At 34.9% G+C, this 21,311-nt stretch overlaps 3 protein-coding genes across 3 annotated transcripts in view; 1 reads left to right on the plus strand and 2 right to left on the minus strand.

Moving 5' to 3' along the window:
- Positions 1 to 4,279, plus strand: part of LOC117125007 (60S ribosomal protein L27a-like) — an 8,431-nt gene extending 4,152 nt beyond the window's left edge. Inside the window, exons 3-4 of the mRNA XM_033271359.1 lie at positions 3,000 to 3,171; positions 4,073 to 4,279. Of these exons, the coding sequence (XP_033127250.1) occupies positions 3,000 to 3,171; positions 4,073 to 4,201 (301 nt within the window). The 3' untranslated portion in view covers positions 4,202 to 4,279. The remainder of the gene's footprint in view (positions 1 to 2,999; positions 3,172 to 4,072) is intronic.
- A 695-nt stretch (positions 4,280 to 4,974) lies between these two features.
- LOC117125006 (peroxisomal membrane protein PEX16-like) lies at positions 4,975 to 17,005 on the minus strand. Its single transcript, XM_033271358.1, has 10 exons — positions 16,754 to 17,005; positions 13,822 to 13,857; positions 13,400 to 13,479; positions 12,451 to 12,584; positions 11,522 to 11,778; positions 9,493 to 9,636; positions 8,842 to 8,914; positions 8,057 to 8,176; positions 7,225 to 7,289; positions 4,975 to 6,831 (listed from the first exon to the last, which is right to left on the minus strand). The coding sequence occupies exons 1-10, from the start codon at positions 16,905 to 16,907 to the stop codon at positions 6,770 to 6,772; spliced, it is 1,125 nt and encodes a 374-aa protein (XP_033127249.1). The 5' UTR covers positions 16,908 to 17,005; the 3' UTR covers positions 4,975 to 6,769.
- A 2,427-nt stretch (positions 17,006 to 19,432) lies between these two features.
- Positions 19,433 to 21,311, minus strand: part of LOC117125013 (trimethyllysine dioxygenase, mitochondrial-like) — a gene marked incomplete at its 5' end in the record, with an annotated part of 8,301 nt that continues 6,422 nt past the window's right edge. The window contains 2 exon segments of the mRNA XM_033271367.1: positions 19,433 to 20,944; positions 21,077 to 21,140. Coding sequence (XP_033127258.1) covers positions 20,674 to 20,944; positions 21,077 to 21,140 — 335 coding nt within the window.

Below are 21,311 nucleotides of genomic sequence, written 5' to 3' on the forward strand. Positions count from 1 at the left end.
TTGCAGGGACGACCGAGATATTCGTTTAGTAATAAACGTATTAATGTCACTAATTTTAACCTTTGATATTTTTTACTAAAATGATGTGTTGTGCTCTTATTTATCTACCATTTATATCCATTACTAACATTGACACACAAAAAGCGGTACCCCTGCCATTTATTTATTTATTTTCATAGAAAACATCTCAAAATACCATCTTTAAAAACATTATTCATAAGAAGTTAACTAGATTTGTCTCTGGGCTAAAACATAACATAACTACAGGATCAATACAAATAAAAAAAATTAAAATTGAAATAATAAGAGTCAAAAACACATATGTATAAAAAATCAAAGCAGATGCAGTAATAAATACAGTTATAGTAGAATAATAGGCCTATACATAGAATAGGCATACACGCAGGATGAAATGTAACGTACCGTACTGTACGTAGTGAATGTTGTAGAGGTCAAGGGTGAACGCGTTTCTGGAGCCGTGAATGCGTTACAGAACCTTAATGTCACCGCATTACCTTCCGAAGCACAGCGGAAAAACCTGTAAAAAAAAAAAATCACTTTTACCATATTTTGGATAATTACCGTACTAAAAGTTGGTTTCTATTGATTATTAAGTAGTTTTCTACTCTCGTGTGGTAATATTTTTATCATTTTTGCACCCGTGTGGTCGCGAGCGGTCCCGTGTGGTCGCGAGTGGTTCCGTGTGGTATTTAGTAGGACCGATCACCGATGAAGTAACACTGACAGATACAGAAAAATCGTTCTGTTGTCTCTGTATGAAATTATGCCGCGAAATATAAATACAGGAATCTATTTGTATGTACAGTGCACACAATACGATGTTTGGTTTTCCGGAAAGATCGTTTTGTGGAACATTTCTATTGAATCCTTTCCGAATAAGGTAGGCCAGTTAGAGCCTAGCCTAGACACTAATAATAATATAGGCTTAGCATAGCCCAGTCAGTGAATTCGTTATGACTAGCCTACGAAAAGTTAACATATTATTTTACATATAATACGTACAGTACCTGTTGTTTAGCTGTAGTGCACAGCAAATTGAATTACTGTACCAATAAAATGAATGCTTTTATATTGTTTTTACGTGCATTTCGGTCTGACATTTTTTCTAAATTGTAAACACAACACATTCTTCGCGGTCACGATGCGAAATGCGTTGTAAATATCAGGTCGCGCCTCCTAAACTCTGCCCGCTAATTGGTTAATTTTTTTCGTGGGGTCATGTGGCTGGGCAAAAATCCCATGTGCTTGGCTGTCATGACGTCAGATCGCCAAAACTTTCATAGTGCGTGACAGCTTGCTTAATTTTTAATTAAACAAATTTATTAAAATAATTAAGAAACCCTCGTGGTTTTGTTTTAGAGTCAAATCTAAAATAAATCTTATTCAAATTTAAAAGTCATTCTCTGCAAATTTCCTCCGTAATTAGCAATGTTTTTGGGGAATGTGAGTGTATTTACATGTAGACTGATACATGAATCTAATGACATACCAAATCCGAATTAAACGTCTACTGAAAAAGAGCCATCGTAGAAATAATTCCTTTTTCATTTCAGGTTAATTACAATCAATTTTTAAGTATTAATAATGCGATAATGCACTTTATTAAAACAATGGAAGGCGTAACTATCACATTATCCAACATTTTACTGGTGTGTCATTTTAATTAATAGATAATCTCTATGACAATACTATTGGGACTATGCTTTGTACGGAAATCGTTGCGTTTATTAACTTTTTGTCCCACATTGCATTGTGGGATGGATACATGACATGGATGTTTTATCTTCACGGTGCACACACAGACGGAAATCAAATTCTCCTTGTCGCTGTAACATGCGGAGAAGGTTATTTTCCTCTGTAACCAGTCTAGCCATGGATTCCTCCATGGCCTAGCTACTGCGTGATGTTCATCTGTACTGAGCCCAAGGCTGTTCGTAGCTGACATTAACATGACAATAAACAGAAAATAGCGATCTTGTTGACATTATCTGTGTGAAATATTTTGTAAAGACTTCGTTAAGAGGTGAATGAGTAAAACTTTAGGTATTTTGTCTGACTTACATTGAAATTTTAACTGGTCATGCGGACTTGTTATTGAGATAATTAACAGGTCCGCCATGCATTTTACTAGCCATTGGCCGGTGGACCAGCGTTATTTCGAACCCTGAAGCTTCTTTGCAAGAAGGATACGCATCCTGCTGACCACCATTGTTGCACACCACTGCTCTTGGATGCAGAACTAGGTGTAATGAGAAAGGCGCGAGCTGATGGTAAAGCTGCAAAAATTGCAAATTTCGCGGGTTAATTTTTAATGAGTAAACCAGGCATCACAACAGATTATCGCAATCGCAATGACAATATTTAACTTGACGCTACAGTACAGCTACAGGAGCGTGTAACAACGTTAGCGCAGGAATTTCAGCTTGAGGTTTGAAAAGTCAAGAAACGTATGAATCGTAAGAAATTCTGACTTTTTCGTCGACAGGAAACCAGGCTTTAATCCTTGACATGCACACTAGTGGTTTATCCCTTGATGTCAAGTCCCAACTGATTGAACCTTTTGAGTATTCAATATAAACGTCCATATATATGTGCCTCAAGGGTTTGCTTTAGCAAGACGGCTAACACATACAGTACAGACCTTCCAATTTATTTTCAAAAGTTCTGCGATGTTTGTTAAACTCTGCAGTTTTTTTTGCTTGTACTGTAGAACATCTCCTTTAGGATACCAATATTTTTTTTAATACCTTGTTTCACAAACTTGTTTTTTTTTAAGTTCATCAGAGGAGGGCAGAAAGAAACTAAAATGAAATGTTGTTTTCTTTAGCAAGTGCCAAAAACATCCAGATTATTTGTCAGCCTTCTACAGTGGTACTTAAAATATGCAAATATGTTTATTTTTTATATATGATTTCCTTTCAGTAGATATATTTTAAATGTTTATCCATTGATTAAACATTTCCTCAATTTTTCCCCAGCCATCCTGGTTATTTTGGTAAAGTAGGAATGAGGCACTTTCACCTAACAAAGAATAAGTACCACAGGCCGGCCATCAACTTGGACAAGATCTGGTCTCTAGTCAGTGAGCAAACAAGGACGAATGCAGTAAAGAATACAGAAAAGGCCCCGGTCATCGATGTTGTCAGAGCCGTAAGTACAAAAGACAAGTTTATACCTGTATATCACATATAGAAATCCATTCAGGAAAATTGGGCCAATTTCCATGCAGATTTTGCCGAAAATTGGGCTTTGACAACAACATCAATGCGGGGCTTGGCAAAAACATTCAATAGGCGGTTAGTGTTGTGTTAAATGATTGAAGGTTGTTGGTTCTTTGAAAAAGTAGTCTTGTATTAAAGGTGTCTATAAAAAGTATTTGTTGTTGCTCAGTCAAATTATGTGATCAGTTTGTGTTTTCAACTTACAAACCGTTTACTACATCTTAAAATGAGAAATATCCTGTATAAGACTGGAAAAGATATTGTTTACGTTCATTGTTAATTTGGCAAAGATTTTGTTTCTTTCATTCTAATTTTCAATCAGAATCTGAGAAAAACATGTGACATGCCTAAATATGGTCATGATGACATCACATCATGACCATATATAGGCACATCATGACTATATATAGGCACATCATGACTATATATGGGCATACAACAGGTTTTTTGTTACAGAAATTTTGATAGTGTGAACAAGGCCTAATTTCATGAATCTTGATTTTATGTTTGTTTATTCTTTTTTAGTGTATTGTTTGATATCAGTACTTCTAAAATTTGAATAAAATTTTGAGTAGCTCATTTGAAAGAATCAAATAAACTATTAGCTTCCAATGAGAAAACAGATCGAAAAAAGTAGTTTTCACCGATTTAAAGACATTCTACTACAAGTCTTTAACATTGATTACCAGGATCTATGCAAAAGAATACAGGAAAGTTATTTAACTGTCTGAAAATTGATGGGGATTTTTTTTTTATTCAAATTTTAAATTTTAAGTTATTGGACTTAAATTTATTTTGCCTTTATGTTTGCATTCTCTATTCTCTTTCAGGGATATTACAAAGTTCTAGGCAAAGGCATTCTCCCGAAGCAACCTGTGATTGTAAAGGCTAAATTTTTCAGTAGAATAGCCGAAGAGAAGATCAAGAAAGTTGGTGGGTGCTGCGTTCTTGTGGCATAGATGCCACCAACACTGCAGTAATAAGTTTCCAGCTTTTGAGAATATTGTAATAAATTAGACCATATGTACAAGGATAAAGTGCTTCAGAGTCATTTTTGTTATACTGTATGTTCTTTAAACTTGGTTTGCAAACAATCGCTACATGCTATCACCGACAGCTTTAGGCGATGTTGATTGGTCAGTTGATTCGGGAGCCTTCCCGATTGCTGCGCAGTACAACGATTGCACTGAAAACACTAGCTGCGTAGCGACAGTATGACATCATTAGATTTAAAGTGGTGTGGTTAATTTCAAAAAGTACCTAACATTTCATTACAGTAAAAGATATTTAAAATTTTGATTTTTCTTGTGGTTGTCATTTGTCTACTACAAAATATCAATTTGATTTAGGATAGCACCTCCTTCAGTAGCCAGCTTGCATTCAATTAGAGTTATATTTTTTTCTCGTGCATGTGCGAGAAAGTAAGCGAAATACTATATCAAGTACATAATTGAATTGACCAATAAAATTTTTATGAGCTATCACTGTACATTACAATACAACACGTGTCTATTTCCCTCTATGGAGAGCAGAGACACTATGTCAGCGTCTTCATACAAATGAGCAACTTTTCTTCGTTGTTGGCCATCGGGAACAAACAAATTTTGCAACCACTTTTTGGTAGCCTCACAAGATAATAGGCTACACTGAACGACATTACTGGAATCATGGTACCCATTGCTACGGATGCGAACAACTAGATACAATGCGATTCATGGGAATTTCCAGAAAATTTCAAAGTACAGTACAGTACTGTATGTATATTTATTACTGTAGCTAATCAACATAGCATCTGCATGCACATGAGTATGGTCCGGGAGTCGTCAAAATTTTTTTCTCGCGACCAAAAACAAGTCCAGTGTCAAACCCTCATAATGAGACTAGCTAGCTCGCTGCCAGTAGTGTACAGTATATCTTTACAATCGGACAGTAATAAATACGTGTCTTAGAAACCTTATACTATAATAAAATTTTATTCATGACTATTTTCAAGAAATAGCCAACAATCCCATAAAAGATCCAATTACAGTACATTTAGCAGAAAAAGCCACTACATTATTGAATTATAATTCCTCTCGTCAATATTGTTTTGTATGTACAGTACAGTATAAGCCAATTGGGCATACAAGAGTGGATTTACATACTGCAGAACAAAATGCACTTGTCACTTCTACAATCCAATATTTGAATATTATCAATACTGCGTTAGGTGAGAAACATTTTATACCTTGTTTCGCTAACTTATTTCTTTAAATTTCTTCTTTGTTTTCGCCAAAGACATCAAGACGGAAAAAATAAAAATAAATTTTTATTATTGAATGTGACAGTGTAGCAATGGATTTTTAAATGCTTCAAATTTATATGATTAGGAAGAAACATTTTATTTTTGGCAATTTCAAGGCAGCGGTGGGTGCGTTAATTGGCAAAAAATTAAATTTTATATTTATTTGAAATCATTTGCGGGCAGCAGGGTCGCTAAACAAGGTATAAAAAAAGTCTTGCCTTGGCATCAGCAATAACATGCAAAACTATGAATATAAATGTGGTGGCTCAGCTAGCGGAGTTCGTTGACCTTTGGCTGGGCCTTTATGTAGAACACTATCATTTATTAATAAGCAATTTTTACAGTACAGGCATACACTATCGACATCAATCAATTTTTAGCCACTGCGACAGACAAGTCGGCTTTGCCATCCCGTGCGGGGATAAAACATGCTATCAGAGGCTTCATTTGTGACGATAACATACAGTATTTTCAAGTACAGATGTAATAGTATAAAGCTTCCTTTTCTTTCGCCACTAAAAAACATTACATGGTAATAAGAGGCCTCCTTGGTGAGAAACTTCTCATTAACCAAAAGGTCCATTGATTATTCCGAGATTAGAAAGTACTGTATAATAATGTATATACTCCAAGTATTGAAATACACATCATTGTGTTGGGATTCACTATATCCACATTCATTATGTCATCATCAGTAATTTCTCTTTCTTGGTCTGTCAAGCAATTACATCCACCAATTTGTAGGCATAAACTTTGAATTAAAATGTAATATAACACACTTAAATAGATCCCTGTCATTTGATTGGTGGATTTCGTATCGCGTGATATTGGTTATTTACCCCAATTTGTCACTCATGGAAATTTAATTCCACCATGCATCTGTATTTCACCCATTTCTTCCCATTACACAGTGCCTAGGACACAATATGGCAATCAACCTAATACAATCTTTTGATTAGTTAAAGAGACACAAGACTAAGGAAGATTTTTTCATAAAATACCAAATGACAAGAATCTATTTTAGGTGTGTTATAAAACAAGTACAGTACTGTAATGGAAAGAATATTTTCATGAGTTGAAAGATTGACACCTCCATTCATCGAATGAACAGTCAATCTTTCAACTCATGAAAATATTCTTCCCACTATTATTGTATAGTATTCTATTAAAAGTAGGAATGTACTGAAAAAAATTGCCACACGAGAAGCAAATAACATGTTGTAATGACAGCCAGCCCAGTATATCACACTGTCCAATTGTAGAAGTAGGTTGTCTGCCAGATAGGAAGGTACTCCATCAATGGACCTATAAAGTAAATAAAAAAGGTAGTGTACATAGAAGTGGTACAGTATAACTTAGTAGAGTAGAATGTCTTGTTTTTTAAAAAAATGTTTGTGATGATACTGAGGGCACATTCCAAGCCCAACAAAATTTTCGGATCAGAAGGCCTACTGAACTGATCAGAAGATCGAATCGGTGAGTAAGCATAGGGAAAATGCTGACGTAAATATATGATGATGATTATGATGATGAATCATAGGGACGCTGGCGTTTATTGCTTCGGAAAGTGTTGCATTTGTATTCATTTTGAGTTAGATAAAATAGCTTAACAATGCATGTTAATAGTGAGAGAAGGGTGGCAACAGAGCATTACAATATATATCATAAAGGCTACAATAATAAGAGAATGATACCCACCGATAATGAGGCTAGATGCTGGAAATCGCTGTGAAAACCCCTTCAACATACTTAGGATCCTCATTCTTTGAAAATAAAAAAAGGTTATACATATGTTAATAATTGGCAATTTTATTTTTTTAAGATGTGATGTAAATGATAATACTGTACCACCATCCAAGTTTAAAAATATCAAAATATATATCAATCGTGACATCATTTGTTTGATCTTTTGCACCTGAGCAATAGGCCATTTCCAGTGAATTATCTTTATTGCAGTCACTATCATGGTCATCATCATCAATTAGTCATACTTATTTAGTCAACTTCATTTTCATTTGACAAAGATGCTGTAATGACTTGAAAGAAAATATTTTGAAACAAACAATTGTGAAAGTTTATTCACAAAACCCCAACAAAAGTTGTTACACCAATTAGTAATAATAACCTTACTTTTTCCAGTTCCATATGTGGTAAACCAAAGCAGACAAAATAAATCCGCCTTTTTGTTATATGAAGTTTCGGGAGTTTAAATATACAGCTGTTTGATGAACGGTATTTCAAAAATCAGCCTTAAAAGTTTTCGATTTCAGACATTTCTTAGGTAGAGACCATCTCCAAATTGTAAAAAAAAATGTTCTAATGTCAAAAATGGGGAAAATAATAATACTGAAACTACGCGTGATGGATAGATATTTAAAGGTTACTCAATGCAATAAAATAGACTTTGAAAATGTTGACATTCCTACATGTTTTGGCCATTATCTCCAAAACACAATTTGCAAAGAATGACTGGTTTGGCTTGTCTTTGCCACATATATTTTGTGTTCGAATTTAAGAATAGCTCACTTACTTTGAATATCTATCAAAGAATGGAGACCGTAACAAGTAAATAAGCAGTGCTGTTGTCCGCCTTTTCACTTCTGATTTCTCTTCTGGATTCAGGTCATCGGTTTCCCCAATAAAATGTAAACTACCAAAGAAAAAAAACATAGAGGAATTAAATTTATCCAAAGCCGTTTATTTCTTCTTATATAGCCATGTTCAGATGGCCTTCCTGGAGTAAATTTACAAACATATATGAGCAAGTTATTTCAGACAAGGGTCCACACGATGCTTACCCAGATCATAATGTGCTTTTAGTACCTTAAAGTTTCTGGTAAGTGACCACTTTTTTGTCTCACAACTATTATTTTTCATTCAATTTTCGAAAAATTGTAAACAATTATAAAAAACATTGCGTCTACAGACGTTTACACAACACAGGAAATACTTCGTGTCTACAAACGTTTAAACATCACAGAAAATGCTGCTTTGGTACTCACTTGTAGATACATTTAAAAAACAATTGAGATTTTATAATTAATTTTATTACTTCGAGCTCTGAAGTGCATCTACACGGTACTTATTCTGTCCGTACATTTCTTGAGTACATGAAAGTAGCATACTTACTCCTGAGACGTCTTGCAAGTACTGTAAATCGTCTGTATTAACGTTGGTGAAGCAACATAAAACAAAGAGCATCTTCACTGGCAATACCCAGGGTTTACAACAAGTAAACTGCTACTACAGTGCTTACTTCTTAAAATTAATTTAATTTTGTTATACCTGTATTATGTTTTTATTTACTATATTTACCTTGATAGATCTAATCCAATGGAGAGAAGCCAAGGTGTCCAGGAGTTCATACCAAAACAAAACATGGAAGACACTAACATAAAATTACTAAGAAAAATACATAATAAAATTGTACCTATTATATATACACATGGTCTTGTGCTTATCAAATAAATATTTATTTTAAATAATATTTTAATATTTTGAATAGCTTACTTTGTATAATTAAGTTATTATCGTCAATTGAATCAAATAATATTTTTTAAGGTGTTCGCCATGCTCTAATAATAGCAAGATCCTGGGTCCAAATCAAGAGAATTTAATGTTTTTTTTATTTATTTATATTATTTTATTAACATATTATTATAAGTAGCGCCCATAGTTCTTCAAAATGCATCCTATCGGACACATCATGTAGATACTTTTATATACAGCATTGTGTTAAAATCTAGAAGCAAAATAACAATTTAGTTCTCAGGTAGCTAAAAACATCTATCACCTTATTTTGAAGCTAGCACCTGCCCTCACTTAATCAAGCCCTCAACTTCACATTTGCACCCCCTACCCCCATTTCAAGGCTGAAGGACACGCTATTGGCAAACATGGCTTATAGAACATCTCAGTTTCATTCCTCGTATTCAATTTCCTTTATAAAAGTTGTTAAAAGGATACAATGAGCTAGAGGCCTAATGATATGTATTCCTTCACCGATGAGACGTTGCTTGCTTAATTCTGTTGGCTCCATTGATACTTCAAGTCGGCTCACCTCCGTCTTGTCTTCAGGCAATTTCCAAGTTCTCTGACTTAAGGGTGGTGCTACAAAATAAAATTTAATACCATCATTGTAAAGAATTATAAAAACATGTTAATAATGATATAAATATCAATATTACTATTATAAACATATTTTTACTATTAAAAATAAAAAATATTAATTAAATACAGTAAACTCCAAAAAATTGTAAAGCCTATATTGACAAATATAAGCACATCTAATAGTTGATGTGTCTTGGAAACATACTTGACCCATATTGTTGCCCTCCATAACCTCCACTGATGCCAACAAATTAGAACTAAATTGCGGTCAACTCATTTGCATACAAAAAAAGCCTGTTTTTGGCAAATATTTGTATTATATTTTATGGCTTAAATATTTATCAAAAACAAAACTGGGGTGGATGCAGACGGTGCGATCGCACCCCCCCCCCCCCCCCAATCAAATTGTATTAAGAAAAAAAATGTATTGTATTAAGAAAAATATTGTATTGTATTGTTGATACATTATTTCAAGTTTCTCTTTATTGTCACATAAAAGTTCACATGAAATTCTCTTTCCAAGGTTAAGAAGCAGTACACCATATACACAAATATAAATAGATAAAAGGTGTTAAAATAAAGATACAATTCATTAGTAAATATTTTTATCATTATGTACTGGTACGGGCATTTATAATGCGCCTCTTCCTTGCGGTTATAAAGCGCAGTTCTTTTCCCTGGTCATTGGGTCCACATGCTAAGTGTTGCTGCAGGTAATAAGCACAGGAGCAAGCAACCCCACCAGGTACACATTATACTCCTGGGTGGAGAGAAGCAATGCAGGTAAAGTGTCTTGCTCAAGGACACAAGCGAAATTCACAGTGAGGGATTGAAAAACCCCGACCTCGAGGTTGGGAAACTAAACTGTTCCCGCTGCACCAAACCGCTTCCATATACCGGCAAGATTTTTAAAGTGTGAGAGTGCAATTTCCGGGCACTTAGAGGTCCATATTCTCAACCTTTCTTTCCTCAGCCAAAACAATGGTAGGGCTTTTACGCACACCCTACCGCCAAATCCTGCATCCGCCCCAGATAAAAGTTAGCATACCGTACTCGCGTGAATAAGCGCCCGGGCGCTTAAAATATTTTTTGCACTTTTTGAGGGGCGCTTATTCAAACAGGGCGCTTATCAAAACAGAGTGGAAATTGAGGGGGCGCTTATGGAAATAATTGAAAATCGAGGGGATATCATGAGAACTTATTAAATTCAAGAAGCACATTTTGAATGAAAAATGATTATATAAGGACATTAGGAAACCGCAAATTACGAATGGTTGTGCAGCGGAAAGGAAGATAATCGTCCAGAGAGCATGGCTTTCCATGACAAGAATGTTGTGAGTACATTATTACATAACAGCAGAATAGCAGATTAAATTAGTGATGGTGGTTAGAGCTTGTTGGCCATCGGCCGATTGAGATTAGCAGGATTGCATGATCAATGCACGTTTTATTGAAAACTCAGATGAGAATGTGTGGTGCAAATTGTCGGAAAATCACGTAGGAATAGGCTATAGGAAAATATAAGAAGACGAAAGTTGGAAATATACTGTCTGTCCAGGGAGCTCTAATCTATCCAAGATAAATATCCTCATTTTGATTGACTAAAGGAGAATGTTATTCAATCCACACCTCAAATTATGCCAACATCCACAGTCCAGAATTGATTGAATTATTGACGGGGCGTTTATTTAAATTAGAAGGGGCGCTTATTCAAACTGGGCACTTAAGGAAATTTTCACGTTAGAAGGGGCGATTATTCGAGAGGGGTGCTTATTCAAACGGGGCGCTTATTCGCGCGAGTACGGTGTATTATTAAGCAATCAAAAGCTAATATTTGCATCAACACTACAAACAATATTATATAGAATATCTGTAATCTACCCACATGATTTAAGTGTTCTTACGGTACGACCACACCGCCGCCCTTTAAATAGACTTTCCGTTAGCTCTTCTTTGTGCGTTGAGGTCTCTAAATCCCCTTTAGTTAATGACGTTGACAATTTCTCACTCTGGTTGTTCTCGGCATCATTTTCATCATTAACTTCTTCTGCTTTGATATTTTCTCTTTTTACTGGGCTAATTGGAGTTGATTTCTGAATTCCGTACTTATATTTCAAAAGAAGAATTAGCCGTAAGGTAGCCCTATCAATAAATAAGAGGGAATTCATATTTAATTTATCATTATCATTGTTTTATTTATGAGAAATTAAACAACTTACTGTACCATCAAACTCATTATCATCTGTTGAAGCCATCATTTTTAATAATTATTGCTACTGGTAGGTTAAATGTCCGAGCGGTTAAGGCAGGTAGGTGCAACAACCTACAGCCCTAATATCGGCGCTGGCTCGAGTGGCACGCTCGCCTATGGCTCTGGCGGTTGAACAAGTCTTCTCGGATTAGAACTACTGTATAAACCATAGGTCCAGTGTACACAATTGGCTCATGTGCACTTTAAAGAACCCAGTGCATCTTTCGAGACGAGTAGGGGGTTACCCCGATATACTGGTCCATACAGAACCTATTACCCTGCGGTTATGAACCATCCTTTGCAGAATGTACCTACGCAAACCTAAGGGTGATAGGAGTGAGCAAAACATTTTTGGGGTAAATTCCAAATTCATGATATATTCCAATTCAATTATACTTTATTCTTTATTCCTCAATTCCAATGTAATTCTGTAATTTATTTATTAAAGATGATTGGTTTCAACCTGAAGCAGGGCTCAATTTCAGTGAAATAACAACAGAAATTAATGTTTCTTTAGAAATGTTTTAAATTTGTAAATAAATATTAAAGAATTAGGAACATACTTAAAAATCTGGACCACCAGTATCATGGTCCACCTGGTAAACTCTCCACCAATACGAGATGCTGCCAGCTCTATAAATACTTCCATGTATGATGTAATGGTCAGCCACTGCATCAACCTTGCCTGAGAAAAGCACTGTAAATACAAACCATTTACAATTAATTTTCCAGAAAATTATCTATAGATTTATACAGTAGTTACTGTAGTAAAAGACCTAGCCCCCTTGAATACAAAATTGGACCAATTATTTGGGGTAGCCTGGGGAATGCTATTTTTTAAACAAGTGAACATTTCCTGGCACTGCATTCATAATTCAATGCCTACATTTGATTTTTTTCTGAGAATATTTTGTAAAAATTCACCCTGGGCTTTTGCTTGAGGAAAGGCTGGTACATAAAATTGGGCATAAAGTAGGGGTGGGCTTATACTCGATTTGGCTTTACACCCAAGAACATTTTTAATGTCTTTTAATATTTAAAAATATTAATTACTAAATCAGCAAAAGTTGTGATAGCAGCAATTTCTCTGCGGCAATAAATATTCTCCACTCGTTGAGTCCCACTAGATATACCAGAGACACTGACCAGAGGCTATAGGCAGTCCCTAATACTTCAGACCCCTGTTGGACTTGTTGGTCCACTGCTGTCAAATTTCTGGATGTTAAACCTTGCTTCAATTATTACTCATATTTAGAACAATGTAATAGGCTGTAGATATTGGTCTGGCAGTTTTATGTAAATTTGGGGTGTTGATTGGTAGAGCTGGCTTGACCCTAACCTTAAACCTCAGTCTTGCTATCTTAATGCATTGCAGAATGTCGGAAGCTTATTGGAAGAATATCCATCGTTATAATAATAATATTGACAAGAAATGTTTGCTAGCATTAGAAAATTCTTTTGTATGGAAATTACAATAGCAAAACAGATTGTATAGTACTAATGACAACCTACAATGTTGGATTTGAAAGTTTCAAGTGTCCGCCGAAAGATGTTGTCGTGGAACAACACAAGTAGATTAGATGCTGCAAAAACTGCAAGAATAATGAAGAGTTTAATAAGTAATTCATGTTTGAATGATATTTTGAAATAACATGAAAATAATATTAACATTAATATGCTCTTTCATATAAACATAAATATATAATTGAATCTGATATTACTTTCTTTACTAAATATAACTACATTTGTATATATGATCTACAGTATATTGTATTTAATCTATTAGCAATTTTTATTGTAATATAATGTATGAATTGAAGGCCTATAATGGTTTTGGTCTATTGCACTGCATCTTTTTTATCTAATATTGTGTTCAGACTGCATTAATAAATAATCTACTAATCGTGAAACATTTATATGATACAGTAACTTACTCAACTCTGACATAACTTGAGACTCTTCGAAACGTCCTAAAAAAGTAAATCAATGTTAAAAAAAACAAAAAACAAATGCCATGACAATAATTAACAGTAAACTAGCTTATTTCTGAATAGAAAATATTAAAATTAAAGCGATACTTTATTTTTAGTATTATTGACATATAATTTGGCACCGAAGTTAAAACCTTGGCCAGGTATAATTCCTTTTGCAAGGGGTTCTTTCTTTCTTCCTTTCTCAAGAAAGACAATCTCATCCCTATAGTAGGTATGTTACAAATCGTGATGTCACACTTCCTAGTTTTGGTCACTTGTTCAAATGGGCGGCTTGCACTGCTGGGCCTGGACGTAGGGTTTCCGGAATGCCACCCTCAGCGGCGTGTGCGAAGCACAACTCAAGAGCCAGAAGTGGAACGTGAATTTCCGATAAGGTTTCGTAGTCAGATTTTCGAGAAAAACTTCAGCTACCCGTATTTCTCGACTGAGACATCAATGGGAGCTGTAATTTGTATGGCAAGGAGATGGTGTTACCCTTAATCCATATTAAGGGAATTTACGCCCACAAACCTTGTAGTTATTAATATTTTGGTTATAATAGAAAATTTTTATTTTTTGGTGACGTCGCACTCACGCTATAGTTAGCATGCATACGTCATAAGCTGGATTACGTCACCTTTTCCTGGCAAGGCAAACTTTCCCGGCGTGCTTTTTTCATGGATAAACAAACACCACTGCTTTGCACATGAATGCCCTGCCTAGCTAGGGCTACAAGGGCCGCATAGTTAGCATACATTACTTAAACAAGGTTCGTCTGCAGCTGAATTATTCTTAGAAACAATTGTCTCTATGCCTTCGCTAATTAATCACCGTAATTTAGCTTACACTTATGCATGGAGGGAGCATTTAAAATGTACAATAATCATTTGACTACCCGACAAACCCTGAACTTTATTCATGCATACATAAATAGTTTCATCTTGCTGTACTCCAACATCACTGGCGCATGGTAACAACCAACTGGTAGACCATTTCCGGTCACACATTACTCTCCATAACACAGCACTCCCTAGTTCCGTGTCCTCTGGGTGTTAGGTTTAAAAAATCTTTAAGAATGCATTTATTTCATTGGATATTGCTGATGTCATAAATCAATATACAGATTAAAGGTCAAAGAAAGCTTACAAATTTGTTTTGTTTTCATCCGATACTCGATTAAAATCCACTTTTATAGCAGGAGGAGAGTTTAATATATCTACCATGATTGTAATTTTGACCAAGTATGAAGAAATGAAAATCATCAGGAAAGCGGTTTTTTGGGATGGAAAAACCATTATATATCCACTACCGAGATGCTGGTGGTAGGGGTATGCAGTGGGTGAAGGTGGTGGGGGAGGGGTCGCTGGTTAGGAGAGAGGAAGGTGGTGCAGAGAGGAAAGGTGGTGGGGTATGAGGAGGTATTTTGATTTGCGCGTGGTAATTGTAAATAATGAAATGTACTAATATGTACTAATAGTGTACTGTATCTGAATACAAAGGGATTAAGATAAATAAGGGGGAGGGGGCAGGGTCTGAGATCAGGGGAGGGAGGGGATGGGGATAAGCTGAAGTTTAGTGAGGGTATATATAATAATTATGTATAATAATAAAGACACACCATACACTTTCGAGGGAAGCAGGTCAACTCGGCCACAAGTCAACTCGGCATTAGGATTAGCATTAACATTATGTATTGTTTAAATTTTTGCTGATATTATTATTGTTACCATATTATAAATAATAAAAAATTTGATTTTATTTTTTTTATTCATATTATTATTATTATATATTAGTCTTAGTATTATTATTTTAATAATAGTAATTTTAAAAATATTGTTATTGGTGTTTTATTGGTATTTTTCTCATATTATTATTATTATTATTATTATTGTTGTTGTCACCTTTATTATCGATATTATTACCCTATTATTACTAAGTAGGCCTAGTATTATATTATTATTATTATTATTATTATTACTAATTAGTATTACTATTATTATAAAAATAAACGTTATCTTTAATTTATTATTGCTGTTATTATTGCTATTATCACCTTCAATGTTATTATCACTAATTAGTATTATTAAAATAGATATTTAAATATCATTATTATTACCATATTATTACTATTAGTATTGTTAAAATAAATATTACTATTAATATTGTAGTTGTTATCACCTTTATTATCATTATTATGACTAATTAGTATTAAAGTAAATATTTGAAAAGAACCGACATGTCACTGGTGATTCACGTCATTGGATGCATCTTTGTCACTGACGGGTTTCAAACATAGCCTCCAATGGTCGAACAAATATGAAGGACTGAAGTCTGTCACTCAACAATACCAATTGTTCTAATTGATACTAGATGCTGCACCCCACCTGATTTTAACGTAGGCCTAATTCTTGGGCGTGGTTCTGAAGAAAATAGTATCGAAATGCACGCCATCGTGCATTCATTTGATTTTAGTCGGATTCAAAATAATTTTTTAACATTTAAAAAAATCATGGGTTTTTTCTATTTCAATTTTTTATGATTAGGACTACAGTATTTACTCGTGTACATCATGAATAAGAGTACAGTGTGAAATGTATACAACAATCTCACGACGATGAGACGATGATCAGAATTTTACTAAAAAATAGTGTGTACTTTATTTTAATCATATTGAAGAAAAAGGATGCAGAAACTGTAATATTTACATTTCATTTTAATTATAAATAACTTGTGGCCGTGTTGACTTGTGGCCGAGTTGACTTGAGGCCGAGTTGACTTGTGGCCGTTGAGTTGACTGCAGCCGAACTTGTTGTGGCCGAGTTGATTTGTGGCCGAGTTGACTGTCTGTGGCCGAGTTGGATCTACTTTCTAGAAGAGGCGGGTAGGTACGTACCTGCAATCATGTACGACAGGATCCTGAACGTGTTTTCAATGTGAGCGACAGTTGTCGGGTTCTTTGACACCCAGTGTTCATACCATGACCAAGTCTCTTTATATCGTTCAAAAACCTTCTCCCAGACAGTATCTAATGTAGTGGAGCTAGCCATATTATTTGGTGGAATTTTAGGTTATTTAGAGAGCTTGCGAATCGGCACCTCTCTGCAAAGCTCTGCTGACGATATTTTTTTATTTACTACAACAGCGCCACCTCTAGTCCCCAGCGCAAATAAATGACGCCCCCTTACGGTATTGAACTTTTACTGTACCGGTACCGTACTGTACTGAACAATAAACATGTCTGAACAAAAGAATAAAACAAATATGAAAGATTTTTTTGTATTTAATAAGCTCATTTATGATCGAATAAGAAATTCTAATAACCATTAGAAAACTGAAAGAAAACTAGAACTCAACAATTACGTAGAAAAGACGGAACCATGACGTCAAGCAGAGAAGAGAAGGTATGCTCCTACTGTTATCAGGACTACTACAGTTGAAGAGGAGCAGATGACAATAATCAACAAAAGATCAGCTCACCTGAGACCTCAGAACCTCTATACATCACCCATCAGGAAATAGAAGCTGCTCAAAAACAAATGAAAAATTAAAAGAATAGACGAAGTATCAATTGTGACATATAGAAGTGGAGGATCGAGATAGTACGGTAATTCAACTAGAAGGAATTTATAATCAGATACTCAAGGAAAAGAAGATACCAAAAAGCTGGAAAGAAGCAAAAGTTTTCCTCCCTCACAAGAAAGGAGACAAAGCTAATATAAAAAAAAACAAAAACAAAAACAAAAACAAAAAACTATAGGCCAATGTCTACTTTCACACAGACATAAAATATTCTCAAGGATAATACAAAACAGGATCAAAATAGATCTAGATCGACATCAGCCCAGATATTTCACTACTAAATGTGTTTGTTTTATTTCTCGCAAAGCCGATGCTAGTGTTTTTGTGAGTTTCCTACCTATCAGGTCCAAGAGGCGGTTCGGCAAGCCTGCTCATGACTGACGCTGCGCGTCTTAAACTGCGGTGGTGGACCTTTTCTATCATTCGACACTATTTCTACCCCTCCTGTTATACTCCTACACTTTTGAAGTCCTTAGGAGGTCGGCTTTACCAATCCAGAACCAGAAAGCAAGCAGGATTCAAAGCAGGCCTCTCAACAATGGATCACTGGCATCAGTAAACCAGCTCATCGTGAAAACAAATAAATATCAATTGGAGATATGCCTGTGTTTCATTGACTATGAAGCCTTTTACTCAATAGAACAAAATGATCTATTCAGAGCACTTAGGGGAGAGGGAATCAATGAGGTGTATGTGCGCATCTTGGAAGAGATCTACACAAATGCCACATCCAGGATAGATTTAGATAAGTGGCAACAACTAGTGAAGATTGACCGTAGAATGAGGCAGGAGATACTCTGTCACCTAAAATGTTATAGCAGTTATGGAAGATAATATCTTAAATTAATATATATAAATATATATAACTATATATATATATATATATATAAATAAATCAAGATATATATATATATATATATATACTTATATATGTATATTCATATTTAAATAAATACGATAAATGACAATATAGGCCTAATAGATAAGACAGGCCTAGTGTATATATTTCCTAAATATATACGACATGTTCTCTAAATAGAAACTAAGGTAAACAACTATACTTAGAAAAATTATAATCCATAGATGGATTAAAAAAAAGATATTAATGTATAAGCAACAATTTGTGAAAGCAGGCGATATGTATATACATAAACAAATAAATAAATAATAATAAAAGTGATCGGGGAACTAAAAACTAATAGTGAACAATAGGCCTACATACAGTATATAAGCATAACAATATATAAATGAGAAGCAAATTTCATGTCGTCGAGGTATACAAGACTACCAGTAGGCCTATCAACTACGGTACTGCAGGTACTGAGCGCTACACGAAAGTCTGAAGAAGACTTTGTCCTTCTGGTGGTGATTGGGGTACACCGGGAGACAATCGCCTATTTTTTTCCGAATTTGACGTGTCTGCGTTCTTTAACGTGCACATGAGCCATAATGGACGTCACGGAACCAACGGCTAAAACGCCTCAACCGAAAGACGGTGCGCTATCGTAGAGAGCAGCAATGGGAGTTGAATCGGGGACATAGGTCTTCACTCTTCAGCGCATCCACAGTGGCTACCACCAGTTTAGCCGACTGAGCTAAGCAGCTAAAGTTGCCCTCTCTCTCTCCTCCCTCCCTCCCCCTTCTCTCACACATTCTCTCTTGATGTGATCAAGCGTCTTAAGCGGGTTTATAAAAATCGTTACTAAATAGTGTCAAGTGACCTTTCCGATTCAATTTAGGACAGCTAAGCAGTGTAACATTTGCAGTGGAAACATTGGAGCGGACACCGTAGGCCTATGCCTAGCAATGTCGTGGTACATTCAGCTCCAAAGTTTTTCTATATCCTTTTCATAGGCCTTTTTGCTACATCGTCTTGCGAGTTTAAGCCCCGCCCCTTGGATATAATATTCGTGTATTCTTGGCTCGGCTCTGTTCTGATTGGTCAGTTAGTTTGACACTCCGAAATAACTCATAAAAACGATTACAACAGATATTTAATATAACGACAGACGATCATGTGAAGGCTTTATTATATTAACTTCACCATCAATTTTGTGAATCGTATACAATTCATACTTTACTTCTTTTGTATGTTTATGAAAATACATATATAATAAAGATCTTTTCATTAGGAAACCTCAAAAGCACATACAACATATGGCCTATTAGTTTTTTATAATATAAATAATATAAAAACAGTGATTGTCAATTAGGTTAACACAACCGTATAGGGAATATTTGAGAAACAATATAACTTAATAATCTTTGATTAATAGACATGTTAATTAAAAATCCTCTAAGTTTAAACTGAGCATGAATATTTCGAATATCAATCACTGTTATGTCCCACTACCTTGTTGTACTGTATATATGATAATGTTGAAATTATATTGGTGGCTATAGACTGTGATAAACAAAAGACAAAGATATTGTAGATTGAAATATAACATGTAAAATTAAAGTATGCAATTACGGCACCAAGAAACATAATATGAAAACTCACTACCGATACTGTATCCATTACATTGTCACAATTTTTTCTAGATCAGCAGTCGAAAAATCCTTTGGCCCATGATCCAGTAAGCCATTGAAACATGATTTCCGACCCACGGTGGGAATAAACTAAATACGCAGGCCTACTTCTAGTGAATATCATCGTTAATTTTAATACTCAAGAGGTCAGCATTTGAATAAATTAATTAACCATTACTTGTTTACTTGTTTAGAGTGGAATAATTAGAAATCGAGGAATAATCAATCGAAATCATTGAGACAGCAGAGAATTAACTCTGTACAGTATAACAGATTTTGAGCTGAGAGATGATTGCATGTCTTGACATTCGACGATGATAGGAACTTTCAAACTAAATGCCATTGCCCACCAACGATTTCTCGCTACCTAAATTTGGGTCGCAAACCATGGTTTCCCGACCGTTGTTCGAGAACGTCGATCATCAGTTTGTACACAATCCGTTTTCGATCTTCTATGGGCCCAATCTATCTAAAATTTGATTTTGCGTAAATATGATGCGTGAAAAATAAAAATGAAAATGAATATAGTAAACAAAAATTATCAACATGTGTAAACATTATATAAACTACATTGTATATGGTTTGTTTTTACTATTCCTTTAGTGTTTGACACTATTGTAGTTAGGTCAAATCGCGTGGCTAGGCCTCATTCAGTGCTTGTTAATCATGGTGTATCCATGGAGGAATTAATTCCTCCATGGTTTATCCAAGGCCGGTTAAGACTCTGATACGACTGTCCACCTCATCTCTAGGAAGAACAGTATTTCGTAAGACTCGTGAGCCAGTGAATTTTGAACGTCCATGAAGTAAGCGGTAGTTATCGAGTAGTAATACGCGACCAGGTTGCAATTTCAACCAGTACTCATTTTCAGGGCTGTAGATTTTCTGGTAAAACACACGCAAGCTGTCGTAAAATAGTTCCGTCTGCTCAAGTGAGAGATGTGGGATAAACCGTCGGTCAGTTGGCTGATATCTGGAAAAATAAATAAAATGTATGTATTCTTTTTGTTTTAATGCTATGTTAAGCTATTATTTAAAAATAATGTATGTGCTCAAAAATGTCTTCCTCATAATAGAAGTGGCAAAATACGCAAAACAAACCTACCTGAGTATCTTGACTTCGTCATCGATTACAGTGAATACTGGATATTTTCCTACGTAATGGACACCTGCCAAAACAAAAAATGCGTACAATAATATATATAATATATATACATATATATATACACATAACACATATATACACATACACATACATATACATACATACACATACATATACATACATATACATATACATATACATATATATATATACATATATATATATATATACATAT

The sequence above is a fragment of the Anneissia japonica genome, unplaced genomic scaffold (genome assembly GCF_011630105.1).
Source record: "Anneissia japonica isolate Jap-2015-1 unplaced genomic scaffold, ASM1163010v1 scaffold2878_len565122_cov162, whole genome shotgun sequence".
Taxonomy (NCBI): Eukaryota; Metazoa; Echinodermata; class Crinoidea; order Comatulida; family Comatulidae; genus Anneissia; species Anneissia japonica.